General features: G+C 55.1%; 1 protein-coding gene across 1 annotated transcript in view; it reads right to left on the reverse strand.

Moving 5' to 3' along the window:
- CACNA1I (calcium voltage-gated channel subunit alpha1 I) overlaps positions 1-14672 on the reverse strand; it is a 119621-nt gene extending 104949 nt beyond the window's left edge. Inside the window, exon 1 of the mRNA XM_025399228.1 lies at positions 14440-14672. Coding sequence (XP_025255013.1) covers positions 14440-14672 — 233 coding nt within the window. The remainder of the gene's footprint in view (positions 1-14439) is intronic.
- Between the last annotated feature and the right edge of the window lie 1079 nt (positions 14673-15751).

The following is a 15751-nucleotide window of genomic DNA, read 5'->3' on the forward strand; positions in this document are numbered from 1 at the left end:
AAAAAAAAAAAAAAAAAAAAAAAAAAAAAAAAAAAAGCCTAGAACTACAAAGGAAGGCAGTTATGTTAAAGTAGTTATCAAAATATTTTTAAAACAAATTTTTGATAGAGAAGCATATATTCTTTCTTATCAACACAATAAGTAGCAAGCTCTGGTGCTGGACTGGATGCTAAGGGATTCTGCCTCAAAGTGATGGCTGTAATGATATTCTGAGAGCTCTATAAGGACCATGATGTGACATGGAAATATTGGTGATTTCTATGGGTGACAGCCACAGGAGTTGCTAATAATACCAGTGTGGTTTGTTTCCTCCATCCATAACAGAAAGAAATGCTAAATTTCAGTCAGGGGTCAGGGAAAACAAAGATGCAACTTGTGCCCATGCAAGCAGCTCATGAACCCCAGGTTCAGACCCCTGTTCTAGAAACTCTCTTCCCCATGAGACCCCACAAGCCCCTAGACTGGTCTTCCTCCCACTTTGTGGTTCGTCGCTTAAATGCTGGGCTCCTCCAGCCCCAGCCCTCTGGTCTCCCGTCTCCTCTCCTTGACCCTATACCCACTTCCACAGCCTAATTGACTATGGCTGAACAGGTCCCAAGTCTGTCCCAGCCCCAGGCACCCTGACTGCTGAGCACCAGGCCTCCCAGACATAGTGCTGGGAAGTCTCTGGGAACCTCAGATTCGTCGCATCCAGATGGGACGTATCATATTCTCCCCAGACCACTAAATTCTCCCCCAGCATGTCCCACCTCCATGAAGGATGCACCCCCACCACCAGTCCTGGAAGTTGTCCAGACTAGAACTCTCCAGAACCTCCCTTCCCCTTGCCCCACATCCATCTCAGGGATCTGTCCATTTCACCACCTAAACCTTTCCTCTCTGTCTACTCCTCAATGCCCCATTGCCCCAGGCAGGCTGCATTCTTTCCTTCCTGAACAGCCTTCTTCTGTAGCCTTGTATCCTCTGATACATCCCTCACCTCCATGGCAGCCAGACAGCCGTTTCAAAACCAAAAGCCTTCTGTGGCTCCCCACCACCTTCTTTCCAAAGTCCTTGGCTTGGCATACAAGGCCCTTTGTGCCAGCACTCTTGGTCTCCCTCCAGCCTCATTTCAGGTCATACAACCTCCACCTCCAACCTTGCCTGCCAGGATGCACCTCATCGAAAGTCGTGCTGCATACCTACTATGTGCAGGGCCAGTGGCCAAGGTCTAGGGAAGAAACAGGCATTCCTGGAACATGGAACCCGTCTTCAAGGAGCTCATAGTCCAGCAGAAGGTAAGGAGAATAAGCCAGATACAAAAGGCCTTGTGAGTGGTACAAAGGATGAGTAATGGTGCCCAATATGGGTTTTTGCTGGGCATTCAGCAGATGGTAGAATGGGTGCGAAATTTGGGAGGATAATCAACAAGCATCTGCCAAACAAATGAATGGATAGATGAGTGGATGGGTTGATGGATGTGTAAATAGGCTTTTGGGTAGCAGGGTCCTTGTTGATTAAATAGGTAATTGTTAGGAAGATGTGTGGATAAATGCATGAATGTAAAGGTTGAGTGGAGGGATGGGTGGATAAGCAGATGAATGCCTCAAGAGATGGAAAGATAGGTAAATGGATGAATGGCTGGTTGGATGGGTGGGTGGGTGGGTGGGTGGATGGATGGATGGCTAAATGGGTGGGTGGATGGATGGATGGATGGATGGTCGGATAGATTAATGTATGGTTGCTTGAATGGATGAGTGGTTGGAGGGTTGGATGGGTGAATGGATGGACAGTGGATGGATAGATAGATGGATGGATGGATGGATGGAAGGATGGATCCATTGGGGAAGAAGAGGGAGACTAGAGAGCAAAGCATGGCTCCACTCAGCAGATGAGGATGGAAACGTGAAAGGTGGTCCTACAGGAGAGCTGGAGACAGATTAGCAGAAGACATCCTGGCTGATTAAAAAGACATATTGATTGGAGGTGGTTGGAGGGTTCGTTGGGTGAATGGATGGACAGTAGATTGATGGATGGATGGATGGATGGATGGATGGATGGACAGTTGGATGGATGAATGGATAGTTGGATGGATGGATGGACGGACAGACAGTTGGATGGATTGTTGGATGGCTGGATGGTTGGATGCTTGGGTGGATGGATGGATGGATAGTTGGATGCTTGGATAGCTAGATGCTTGGATGGATGGATGCTTGGATGGATGGATGGTTAGATGGATGAATGGATGGTTGGAGGGAGGGAGGGATGGATGGATGGATGGATGGATAGTTGGATGCTTGGATGGATGGTTAGATGGATGGATGGATGAAGTAAAGAAAAGTGGGTGTTGAGTAAAGATGGGTGAGTGAGTGTATGGGGGAAGATGGGTGGGTGGGAGTACGGGAAGGTGGTTGGGAATGTGACATTTTAGTAAATGGTAGCTCCAGGGTTCAAATCCAAGTCTATGTGACTGTACCATCTCCTTCTCCTCCTTCAGAGATCCCCACTTTCAGTCTTGGTGCCCTCCCTGCAAGGCCCCCAACTGCATACTGTTCCACACTTTCAGAGCTTCAAGAGATCTCAGAGACTGCCTGGGCTGGGTTTTTCAGACCGAGTGCGGCTGAATAATTCTTTGTTGTGGGACTGTATCCTGTGCACTGTAGGGTATTTGGCCTTTACCCACTAGAAACCAGTAGCACGCCCTCCCCACATTGGAACAACCAAAATCGTTTCCAGACATTATGAAGTGTCCCCTGACAGGCAAAGTCACCCCGATTGAAAACCACTGATATAGCCCACCCCACCCCAATTTTATGGATGAGGAAACAGACCCAGAGAGGAGGGGTTATTTGTCTGACTTCATCAAGCTTGCACTTGGTGAAGCCCAGACTGCACCTTGGGGAGAGTCAATCCACAATCACCCTTTCACTGTGACCTGGTTGTGGGGCTGGGAGCCTCCCCCACTGCTCCACTGGGAAAAGCCAGGTACAGTCCTCAGCACCTCCTGCTCTGTCCACCTCCACCTCGGCCCTCTTCCCGCGGCTCAGCACCACAAGCCCTCACATTTGCACAGCACATCTCAGTCAACCAAGCCTTCTCCTCCTGCTTGGAAGTGCACTCAGAGAGGCCAAATAACTTGCTCAGCATCACACAGGATAAGCACTGGTGTCAGGATTTGAACTTGGGGAAGAAGAAGGAGACTAGAGAGCAAAGCATGGCTCCACTCGACAGATGAGGATGGAAACGTGAAAGGTGGTCCTACAGGAGAGCTGGAGACATATTAGCAGAAGACATCCTGGCTGATTAAAAAGACATACTGATTTCTCTCCAAGGAAAACAAATGAGGCCATTTGTCTCTCAATGGGATCATGAGGCAGTTTGAGGGAGGCAGCAGGGCAGAAGCCCAGGCAGGACGGACCAGTAAAAATCCAATCGTGTCTTCAATTTCTCGGCAGGGGCTGGCCCTTCATCAGTCGGCCAACTTGTTTTCTAGTTCTCCTTCAACTATGAGACTTCCCATCCCCTCGGGTCTCCCACCCAAGCCCCCGCCAGGCTGGGTGGCCCAGGACAGGCACTTCGCCTCTTTGGACTGCATCTGTCAAATGGGTGACTCAGGGCCAGCTTAGCTGCCGGGAGGAGGAACGGGGCCCAGCATACAGAAGGCCCCTCACCCATACCGGTGCCTCCCCTCGCAGTCTTCCCCTTTGCCCTCCAGAATCTGGACCCCAAATGTCCTTCCATCCTCATGCACGTCCTCTCCCAGCCCACACACCAGGCTATTAGCAACCCTGGTGATCCTAAACTCAGCTCTGAGCCCTTGACCAGGCTGCTTCCTCAGCCAGGAGGCCATGCCCCCTCTCACTTCTCTGCCTCACCACTTCTGCCCTCCCGCTCTCTCCTGCCCTAGCTCCGAGACTTCCTTCTTCGTGGGAGGAGGCTCCTGTGGCATCCCCACTCAGAACAAGGTGGCTGCCCTGTTCTCCTGTCACCCATGCCCCCCAGAGGGTCCCTCTACCCAGCCTAGACTCCATTTTCCTTCACAAGAGCGTGATCCGGGTGTGGCTCTGCCTTCTCCATCAGGCTGGGGACTCCTTAGGGTCACCACTGGGTGTCCAGGCCTGGTGTACTGTGGTCCCACATGACATGGCTGAACAGGCCTGGGGGCACCTCCACTCAAGTCCAGACCAGTGTCCAACACATAGCTGGGCTCCAACACTAGTCAAATGAATGGGTGATCAATCCATCTTCGGTATGCATTGTAGGGGCCTCCTACCTGGTTTCCAGGCCTCGGTCTTTCCCTCAGCATCCTCCGGTCTGCTTTGGGAGTCACCATTCTAATAAGTGAATTTGCCCACATCCCACCACTGCTAGACACCCATCCATGGCTCCCCAGGGCCCACAAGACCAAGTGTAAGCTCTAAACTGGCATTTGATACCCTGCCATCCAGCCCCTGCCCCACACGGTTCCATCCGCACTAAACCCCTCCCTGTGCCCTACCCTGTTCCCTCTGCCCGGAAAACCATCCCTGAACTGTTCTGGAAAATTCCTATTTATACAGCAAGACCCAGGCTGAATAGTGCCTCCCCCAGGCAGGCTTCACCAATGCCCCCAGGCTGGATCAGGGACAGCCTTGCAGCTCTCTGTACACAGAAACCTCCATGCCAGGGTACCTGAGGTTGCCCTGGGGGTCAGGCTCCTCCAGTGCCTGCCGGGCCCGCCCTGCCGGTCAGTGAAAGTGCGGCCTCCGCTCTGGCCCCGCTGAGCATCCCTGGGAATGGTGCCTGATGCTGACTTTTATTTCCGAGAAAAACAACTTTCTCCACAGCAGATGGGGGGAAACGGACAATTTCCCAGACATGTGTCGCTGCTTCCAGTAACGCTGGCCACCCGTCTGGACAGCCCATTAGGCCAGGGCTGAAGGCGGAAGGCACACCTCCCCCTCTCAAGAGCCCCTTCCCCAGCGATATGGCTGGATGTGTGTCTCCTCCAAATCTCCTGTTGAAACATGAGCCCCAATGTTGGAGGTGGGGTCTGGAGGGAGGTGTTTGGGTCGTGAGGCGGATCCCTCCTGAGGGGCTCAGTGTCCTCCCCTCGGTAGCAAGTGAGTTCTCTATTAGTTCATCTAAGAGCTGGTTGCTTAAAAGAGCTTAAAACAGGCTGGGCATCGTGGCTCACGCCTGTAATCCCAGCACTTTGGGAGGCCGAGGCTGGTGGATCACCTGAGGCCAGAAGTTCCAGACCATCCTGGCCAACATGGCAAAACCCTGTCTCTACTAAAAATACAAAAAAATTAGCCGGGCGTGGTGGCGGGTGCCTATAATCCCAGCAACTCAGGAGGCTGAGACAGGAGAATCACCTGAACCTGGAAGGCAGAGGCTGCCATGAGCGGGGATCGCACCTTTGTACTCCAGCCTGGGTGACAAGAGCGAAACTCTGTCTCAAAAAAAAAAAAAAAAAAAAAAAAAAGAGCTTGAAAGAGCCTAGCACCACTCCCTCTCTCTCCATGCAACACGCCTACTCCCCCAGGGGTAAAAGCTTCCTGAGGTCCTGACCAGAAACAGATGCTGGTGCCACGCTTATTGTACAGCCTACATAACTGTGAGCCAAATAAACCTCTCTTCTTTATAAACTACCCACCCTCAGGTATTCTTACACAGCAATGCGAACAGACGGATACACCCCGCCATGAGCAGGCTGGGGTAGGGATGGCTCTTGCCTGAGAGTCTGGGTCCTGGGCTTGCCTGCTCTGGCTTTGCTGATGACTCAGTGTGTGGCCCTGGGCACGGCACGCTCCCTTCCTGGGCCTCAGTCTCCCCAGCTGTGGGTGGAGAGTTGGCACTCAGACATGTGTTGCTGCTTCCAGTAATGCCTGTACCCTCTTAGGAGGTGCTGGGAGGGTCTGATGGGTCCCGGCAGATGGGAAGAGCTCTGTGAACTAGAGAGTGCCTGACCAGCCTGGGAGCACTAGGCCTGTGCTAGGCATTGGAGACATGGTAGAGTCAGAGGCTTAGGCCCTGTCTTCCAAGGTGTCACAGCCCAGTGCTGGGGAAAAAGCTAGCAGCAAACAACTACTGGGAGGACAGAAGGGCAGGACCCACACAGGGCTGAGGAGGCTAGCAAGGAAAAGGGAAGACTTCCTGCCGATGGTACCTGGAAGTTGGGCTTGTGGGGCTGGTGGGGTTCAGAACCACGGCAATGGGGAAGGGCATCACAGGTGGTGCCCAGCAGGAGCAAAGGCAGAGGAGGGGAAAGGCTGGGAAGCCTCAGCAGCTGGCTGGGGCTTCAGAACTGAGCACTGGACCCCAAGGGAAAGAATGGGAAGAATAGGGCTGGAGGATAACAGGCAGATGGTGGAGACCTCAAGTCCAGGCTCAGTTAGCCGATTCCCGGGGGCTACAGGGAGTGAGGAAAGAATCAGCACACAAATGAAGGGAGGCAGGTAGCAGTGGAGCAGGGCAGGGACAGAGCCCCTCTGGGTACACAGCACTTGACAGCGGACAAACCCCGGAGGAGGAAGGTAAGGTGGGGAGGAGGGGTGGGGCCCAGGGGAGAGGTGACTGCCAACGTCACACAGCTTTCGGCGCCTGGCCCAGTGCTCTCTGCAGTGCAGGGGACGGGGAGGTCACATGGGCAAGGTCCCGGGAGCTGCCTGTGTAGACAGGAAGAGATGGAAGAACCCAACCCCAGACGCTCCCAGTGGCCCCACCAGAAAGGACTGGGGGCAGGGAGGATGGAGATTAGATTAAGGGAGGAATTCCTAATAGTCCAGAGCTCCCAGAGAGTCCCAGAGACCTGAGGCCCTGTCTGGAGCAGAACTGAGAGGTGGCCTGCTCAGAGACAGGGGCAGGGGCTAAGTGACCAGGGTAGGGACAGCAGGCAATGGGAGGGAGTCTTCTGCAGAGATGGCGCCATTCCTCTCCCAACACATTTACAGCTCTCCAGGCCCCACTCCCCGTCTTCCTGCCCTCCCACCTCCAGGAGCCAACAATCTCCCACCCTGGCCAAGCCCTGGGCATCTCAGCCCATTGCAGGCTCAGGACCCTGCCAGGGCCACCGTCAGCTCCAGTGTGCACACAGCTGCCACTCAGCAGTTTGTCCATGCTTGCCCCAGAACTCTCATTGGACCCCCCTCAATATCCCCAACTGGAGGTCACTGTGGCCCCCATTTCACAGATGAGCAAACAGAGGCTCAGCAAGGGCAAGGGACTTGGCCAAGGCCACTGGTCTAAGAAGCCAGGAGCAGATCTTCCTTCACTTGGCAACCAAGCCACAGACCCTGGGGTCACCTCTGAGTCCCCGCCTCCTAACACCAACCCTAAAGGAGCCAGAGCTGCACCAGGTCCCCTCTCCAGGCCCTCAGCTGGCACCCTGGCCCACCATCGTTTCTCGCCATCATCCCACAGGCGCTTCTCAACGGGTCTCCCGGCTGCACAGCCAGAGCAGTTTTCCTCCTGTACAGAAAGGCCAGAGCTGTGCTCTGCACAGGCTGGGCTCACAGCTCACACTCAGGAAAGGCTTGGTGGATGTACTAATGACTGGGAGAACAGTGGATGAACACAAGTCATTCCCTCCTTCGACAGCCTCAACCCTCGCCACGCACAGCACAAGACTGGGATCCGAGAGGCCATGAGGAGACTGGGTGCCCTGCCCTCTTCTTGCCCAGTGCCAGATGAAATCAGTAGGTGCGAGAGGCAGGGGTCTCCACCAGGTGCATGGGTGGAACCAGACGGCCGCTTAGAAGCACAGACATCGGCCGGGTGCGGTGGCGCAAGCCTGTAATCCCAGCACTTCGTGAGGCTGAGCCGGGCAGATCACCTGAGGTCTGGAGTTAGAGACCAGTCTGGGCAACATGGTGAAACCTCGTCTCTAGTAAAAACACAAAAATTAGCCGGGTGTGGTGGTGAGCGCCTGTAATCCCAGCTACTCAGGAGGCTGAGGCAGGAGAATCACTTGAAACTGGGAGGCAGAGGTTGCAGTGAGCCGAGATCGCACCGTTGCACTCCAGCCTGGGCGACAGCCCAAGACTTGGTCTCCAAAAAAAAAAACAGCAGCAGCACAGACATCCAGACCCCAGCCCTGGCAGGCAGAGAGCTGGAACCAGACAGGAGAGTAGAAGTAGACAGAAGAAGTAGGCAGAGGGGCAAGGCGGGGTCAGGAGAGAACCAGGACCACAAAGGCACAGAGGCAGGGGCCCACCCACGAGGAGGGCAGTGGGGAAATGGGTGCCCTGGAGGGCCCCTTCCAGACCTGGTGCCTGACTTTCCCCACCCCACAGACAGGGAGACAAGGGCGCAAAGGGTGGGGTAACTCGTCCAGGGTTATTGGGCAGCTGGCCTCTCCTGCCTCCCGCCAGGCTGGCGTCCTCCCCTTCCCTGAGCAGAGAGGCGGCCTTCACAGCCGACTGGCTTCCCCACCATGCATCACTGCTTCCCACCACAGCAGAAGCGCTGGCTCAGCACTGGCTGGCGTGCAGGAGGCCCAGCCCGGGCGCGTGCCAGGAGGGCAGGGGGCTGCAGACTTCCCAAGGGGTTGGCTTCAGGGAGGCCACAGAGAGGCAGCGGGACCCCTGCCCCACTGCCTAGAACCTGGAAACTCCTCTCTGCCCTGGTGGAGCGTGGAGAACCTGGTGTTTCTCCAGACTCTGCAGGTGGCAATGTTGTCCTGAATAAAAGCCAGGACTGGGGAGGTGCAGAAATCGGGCTTTTCACGCCAGCTCCTCCACAGCCTGGCTGTGCAACCCTGCATAAAACTGACTCAACCTCTTTGAGCTTCACTTTCCTCGTCTGTAAAATGGGGCTATGAGAGCCCCTATCCCCATGGGTGGTTATGAGGATTAAAGCTGATAATACAGACAAAATGCTTTCAGCAATCAGCATCAACTCTCATCCTGCACATTTCTGTGCCGGACACACTGCTGGGTGCTTTATAGGAATCATCACTAATCATCTTTAATCACCCCATTAAAGAGATGAGAAAACTAAGGCTCAGGGAGGGGGAAAGGGAAGTGAGTACAACCCAACCTGGCGCTTCACTCACATGCAGCCAGTTATGCTCCTAAGAAAGGCTCTGAAGGCCGGGCACGTTGGCTCACGCCTGTAATCCCAGCACTTTGAGGCCAAGGCAGGCAGATCACTTGAGGTCAGGAGTTCAAGACCAGCCTAACATGGTGAGACCCCATCTCTTATTAAAAATACAAAAATTAGCCAGGCGTGGTGGTTCACTTCTGTAATCTCAGCTACTCAGGAGGCTGAGGTGGGAGAATCACTTGAACCCAGGAGGCAGAGGTTGCAGTGAGCCAAGATCATGCCACTGCACTACAGCCTGGGTGACAGAGAGAGACTCCGTCTCAGAAAAAATAAAAATAAAAAAAGGAAAGAAAGGCTCTGAAAGTCTAATCTAGGGTGGAAAATAATAATAGGTTTCAGGCTGATGGCTCCCCATGCTGCCAGAGGTGCCCTGCTGGAGAATGCCGGGCTCGATTAGCAATGTCTGCACTGATGGGGGCATGGCCACTAGCAGCAGAACAAGCTCAAATTCACCTAAGTAACAGAGATTGGATCTGATGTTCCTTGGAAAAAATATCCTCTGAAGGTGTTATGTTCTATCTAAAGACCTGTCCCCAATGTCTAATTGAATCTACAGCAAGCAGAATGTCGACTCAGCAGTACGCAAGGGCCCTGTTCAGAGCTGAGGCACAGGTTATCAGAGTGATAACCACACATATGGCGGCTTTTCCAGTCCCCGAAGCTCCACTGTCACATTGCCCTGCTCTGTCCTCAGTGCAATCAACCCTGTGGAGTGGGTATTACCACCCATGTTTGACAGGTGGGGAAACTGGGGCTCGGACATGTTAAGAAACTGACCCATGGTCACACAGCAAGAGACAGAACCAGCCTCCGGGTCTGTGTGATTCACGTGCCCAGCACTTTCCACGGTGCCACACACCAGCTTCCCGTGATTCAAGTAGTACAATCTATCCCCTGACATTTCAAACCCAGAGGCCTTGCAGCTGCACCCCCAGCTGACAGCCCATGCCCACGGCCCAGGCCAGGCAGGGAGCGGTGCTGACATTTGGGCAAGTGGCCCTTTCCCACCCCAGCTCGCAGGCTCCACGAGGGTCCCAGCAGCCTGCTGGCTCTCCGGTGAGTCAGGCAGTGACTCAGGGCCTAGCTCCAGGCTGGAAGAGGAGCTGAGTCAGGGAGCACCAGGCTTCAAAGGGCAGCTGGCTCTGGGCCAGGGCCCCTCAATACCAGGTATATGAGCACAGGATAGGCTGTCTGGGGAACCCTCCCATGCTGCCCTCCCCTTCCTGTGCCTGGCCGTCATGAGAGCAGCTCCCACCACCCAGACCCTGATGCTAGACATCCACCATCCTTTTGGGTTCTCAGTGGGGAAGAGAGTTACCCTCTTCAAGGTCTAGACATGCAAAAGGTCATTTGTGGTAGTCACAATGATTGAAGGACACTATACTATTGAATATGCGAGACAGACAGGACTACAAAGCACCGTCAAGCCCCAAATGCCAATGGTGTCCCATTGAGGAGTGCAAGCTGAAGCACTGCCCCAGGCCTCCTCCCATGGAGCACAGGAGAGAATGAAGTTTCCGGCCAGGAAAGAATCCTAGAGCCTTCAGCCCCTGCCTGCCCCCCTGCCCCCCCGCAACATACCCCATCCCAAGGCCCTAAAGCCTACCCTGAGCTCCCCACGACTGAGTCCCTGCTCCAGGGGCCCCCTGTGGACAGCCAAGTCTCTTGGGTCTGTTTGTGGAACCCTCCTTGGCCTCTCTCCCGCCTGACCCGATTCAGGTATGAAATCTCAGGCCAGCAGTAGCTGCAGTCACCGGGTCCAGCGGGTCCAGAATCCTCCAACTCCTAGGCACACAGCATCAGAGCGACGAAGTCTTAGGCTCACACACTCTTTGTTTTGTTTTGTTTTGTTTTTTGAGATGGAGTCTCGCTCTGTCGCCCAGGCTGGAGTGCAGTGGCTGGATCTCAGCTCACTGCAAGCTCCGCCTCCCGGGTTTACACCATTCTCCTGCCTCAGCCTCCCGAGTAGCTGGGACTACAGGCGCCCGCCACCTCGCCCGGCTAATTTTTTGTATTTTTTGGTAGAGACGGGGTTTCACCGTGTTAGCCAGGATGGTCTCAATCTCCTCACCTCGTGATCCGCCCGTCTCGGCCTCCCAAAGTGCTGGGATTACAGGCTTGAGCCACTGTGCCCGGCCACACACACTCTTTGAAACACGGAATTTTGCAGCCTTTGAATGACAGAAGCTTAGAATTTCAGTGTCGCTGAGCCTTAAATCTTAACTTTGAACCCTTAGACTGTCACAGAAGTTTTGAGTCCGAGTGTCCCAGAGCTGACACCTTTGAAGTTGCTGTGCTTTTGAGTCGCCAGATCTCAGGCCTGAAGAGAGTCCGTATCACACCAGTTAAGGCTGAGACCTGAATCACCTCTATCCCAGCCCAGCCTCCGCAGCCCTGGCCATGGGGATGCCGGGAGAGCCCTCGCTCTGCACAGTTCCTGGGACTGAAAAGTCCCTCCTGATGGAGGGGGGCTGCTTTCTGCCCCACCCCTTGAACACAGGGCTCTCTCCAAGACAGACAAGAGGTAGGCCCAGCTATTCCCGAAACCAGTACTCCTCTCCCTCCTGGGCCAGCCCCACTGTTGTCTCCAACCCCAGGCCACGACCCACATGCCCTGAGGGTGGAGGCAAGAGGGGTGGTGAAAACCAAGGAGACAGTGGCCCCAAGGACTCTGTTTGCCCAACAGGCCAGAAATGTGGAAAACAGGGTGGGTTCCCAGGCGGCTGGCTCACTCAGTGGTCAGGGGTCAGGGTGCCTGAGGTCAAGGCAGCCCCCATGGTGTGTGTGGCTAACACCCCGGGCTCCCAGGGCTGGAAGGGGTTACTCATCCGGCCCCTCCTTTTTAGGTGGAGGTGCTGAGGCTCAGAGAGAGGAGACTGCCCAGGGTCACACACACGGCAGACAGGACTCAACCACCCCCATCTGGGGGCCTCTCCGTGACACTTGGGCAGCAGCCCAGCCAGTCTAGCCACAGCCCGTCAGAGACACAGCTGGGTCAGACTCCCAGGCCAAGTCATCTGAGCCATGCCCCTGCCTCCAGCCCAAAGCAGTATTGCCCATCCAGACCCCCTAAGGCTCAAAGAGGCAAAGTGACTTACTCATGGTCACACAGCACGCAAGTGACAGAGCCAGAATCAACTCTCTCATGTCACCCAGGAAAGGCCCCTGAGACATTGTGACATTGTCCCCTTGGTCCTCCTGCTAGCCTTTTTCTTCCTAAAGGCCCAAAACTTCTGTGGTCACCCCCTTCTCAGGCCTGGCACTCCTCTGTCCACATGCCACAAGCCCCCGAGGTCTCCCCAGTGCTTTGTATTAAAACTAGCCAGGTAGGCCGGGCACGGTGGCCCACGCCTGTAATCCCAGCACTTCAGGAGGCCGAGGCGGGCGGATCATGAGTCAGGAGTTTGAGACCAGCCTGGCCGATATGGTGAAACCCCATCTCTACTAAAAATACAAAAATTAGTAGGGCATGGTGGTGGGCACCTGTACTCCCAGCTACTCGGGAGGCTGAGGCAGGAGAATTGCTTGAACCTGGGAGGCGGAGGTTGCAGTGAGCCGAGATCATGCCACTGCACTCCAGCCTGGGTGACAGAGCGAGACTCCATCTAAAAAAAAAAAAAAAAAAAAAAAAAAAACTAGCCACATGAGTGGTCCCTGCTTCCTCCCCAGGCACTCTCTGGGACAGACCAGCTCTGCCTCTTTGTCCTCGGTGTCCCAGGGCAGACGTCAGTGAGTGCTGGGTGAACTAATTACCGAGCAGACCCTCTCACCATGCCTGAGACCCTGTGAGCCGTCCCCCAGGAACAGGGAGGCTCTTAGTCCCCACCCAGCAAAGAACACCCAGTTCTGCCTCCCACTCTAGCAGAGACCCTCTGGTTTCCAAAAGTTAGGGGGATCCAGGGCCCACCATCATCTCAGCCCCCTACAGAAGGGGATCCCAGCAGTCCTGCAGCCAGTCTCAACATCCCAGCCTGCATCTGGCATCCCTGGAATCCAGGGCAGGACTCAGGCCTGCACCTGACCCACCAGCTCCCCGCGCCCTGCCCTGTGTGGCCATAAGCACCAGAACCTCATTTCTGGGCATTGTTTGGTGGGCCCCTCAAACCACAAGGCCACCATGGCTTGGGTCCCTGGCCCCCAGCTTAACCTTGCAATCCAGTGCCACACAGTCCTTCCAGAGCATAGACCTCTCCAGCCCCCGCTTCAAATCCTGCCCTTGGAACACAGTCCCGTCCCTCATGCAGTCTCCAAGGCCCTGTGGGGCTCCCGCTGCACCTACAGCCTCACCTCACTCCTCTCTGCCCCTCAAGGCTCCAACACTGCCTGCAACTCCTCCCTTCTCCAGGCTTCGCTCCTGCCATGCCCTCCTCCTGCCTCCCACCGCCCTCTCTACCCAACCAACGCCCTTTCTTATTGAGGAGTCAGCTCTGGCATTGCCCGTGTATACCCAGCAAACACTGCCAGAGCACCCACGATGTGCCAGGCACTGTGCTGGGTGCTAGGGTCCCCACCTCAGTCATCTGACAGTACCCCAGGGGAGGCAAATGTTAGATTCAGAATTCCACAGTTAGATGTGACAGTTAAATATGAAGCAGAGGAGGAATCCTGGAGGGCTTCCCTGAGGAGGTGATGCTTAAGCTGGGATTTTAAGGATGTAGGAAAGGATTTGGCCAGGTCCAGGGGGAAGGGAAAAGCTTTTCAGACAGAGGGAAGAACCAGTGAGAAGACCCTGAGGCTCAGAAGAGCACGGGGGGAAGCCGAGTGGTGGAAAGTGAGGCTGGGTGGGACACGCAGGCCCCGATGGGCTGGTTTAGGACTTTGCTCTGCACCTCCGGGGCCATAGCAAATCATGACAGTCTCAAGCAGGGGGAACATGAGCCCACTGGAGGCAGCAAGCAGAGGCAGGAGGCCTGGGAAGAGGCTGCTTGGAGGCACAGCAAGGAGAATGAGTCCTGCCCTGTGTGTTGGAATGGGCTGCCCCGCTGCCCACGCTCACAGTTCCTGATCACGGCTCCCATGCCCTGTATGGTCACGGCCCATCAGGTGGCTCCAGAGTCTGACTGATCTGCAGTCCCAGCCCAGCACAGGTCCGGGGCCCACACTCAAGGACTCTCTGAGCCAGTGAGCCACTGGACTGACCCCACAGCCACCAGCAACTTCCAGAACCTTCACATCAGCAGAACACCAGGTCCTTATCCGTTTGAGGTCTCCCCAGACCCACCCTCTGAGCTCACTCACCACCAAGGCCCAGTGGCCTCACCGCAGACCTCAGGTCTCCCAGCCGGAGCAAGGTGTGAGCAGCAGGGCTCGATCCCAGCCCCCCAACCCATCAGCCCCTGCAGGGCCCCGATCAGCCAAGGCTGCGGAGGATATGGGTTGCACACCATCTTGATACACCAGTTCCGGGGGCTGGTGGTCTGTCGCAGGCAGAAGAAGGCAACAGGCGCCAGGTCTGGGTGTGGGACATGAGGATCAGCTCCATCCAGGGGCTCCTCCAGGCCTGGTGGGGAGGATGGGGGGCTCTGGGGCCCGGGCTGCTCCGTGGTGACTCCCGGCTCGGCAGCCGGGGCTGCTGCAGATGAGGGCGGGGAGGCGCTCTCAGCCATGTCCACGCTGAGCTGGGAGCCCTGGGGAAGACAGAGAGGGTGGCACGTGGTGGGGACAGGCCTGGTACTTGCTCCCCAACCTGCCTCTCCACCAATAAGTGGACGGATGCGGCTCTGACAGCCCACCTGAGCCCCACAGGCCCCTCACCCTCACTCTGGGGTGAGGATTACGAAACAGCTGAGGGCCCAGCTGCACCCACGTTGGAATCCACTTTCAAGCTGGGCGATCATGGGGCAAGTCTGCTCACCCTGGCTGAGCCTCAGTTTTGGCAAATGAAGATAGTGGGGAGAATAAAGCCTTCTTAGAATATAATTGTGACATTAACTCTTTTTTTGTCTATTGGCAATTTCCTGTATTTGAAATCTTTCATTATTTAAGAGAATAAATGTTTAAGTAATTATAGAAAATCAAAAAAGAAAGAAGGAAGGGAGGGAGGGAGGGAAGGAAGGAAGGAAGGAAGGAAGGAAGGAAGGAAGGAAGGAAGGAAGGAAAGAAGGCAGGCAGGCAGGCAGGCAGGCAGGAAGGCATGTTAACTTTTTTACAAGACTAGAGCTATGTATTTATTGTACCATCAAAGGTAAAGAAAACTTGCAAGAAAAAAGAGGTGATTGTAAAGACAGACATGATTGCCAGGACAATTCAGGTTACAAAGTTGGGGTGCTGCAGAATCAGAGACTGGGGGAACCCTGGCAAGCCAGGAGGGAATCACAGTTGGCTTCCCTGAGGAAGTGAGCCCGGAGCTGAGACCTGCAGCTGAGTCCTTGACCCAGGGACCATCTAGCCACTTCCTTACAAGGCTGAGAACCCAGGAATCTTAGAGTCCAACCTCCTTGCCTTACAGATGAAGAAACTGAGGTCCAGAGAAGGGACAGGACAGACATGTAGCGGAGTAACAGCAGAAATAGAATTCCAGTCAAAGGCCAGGCACGTGGTTCACACCTGTAATCCCAGCACTTTGGAAGGCCAAGGTGGGTGGATCACCTGAGGTCAGGAGTTTGAGACCAACCTGACCAACAGAGTGAGACCCTATCTGTACTAAAAATACAAAAATTAGCTGGGTGTGCTGGCACACGCTCTA

This window comes from Theropithecus gelada, chromosome 10, assembly GCF_003255815.1.
Source record: "Theropithecus gelada isolate Dixy chromosome 10, Tgel_1.0, whole genome shotgun sequence".
In the NCBI taxonomy this organism is placed as follows: Eukaryota; Metazoa; Chordata; class Mammalia; order Primates; family Cercopithecidae; genus Theropithecus; species Theropithecus gelada.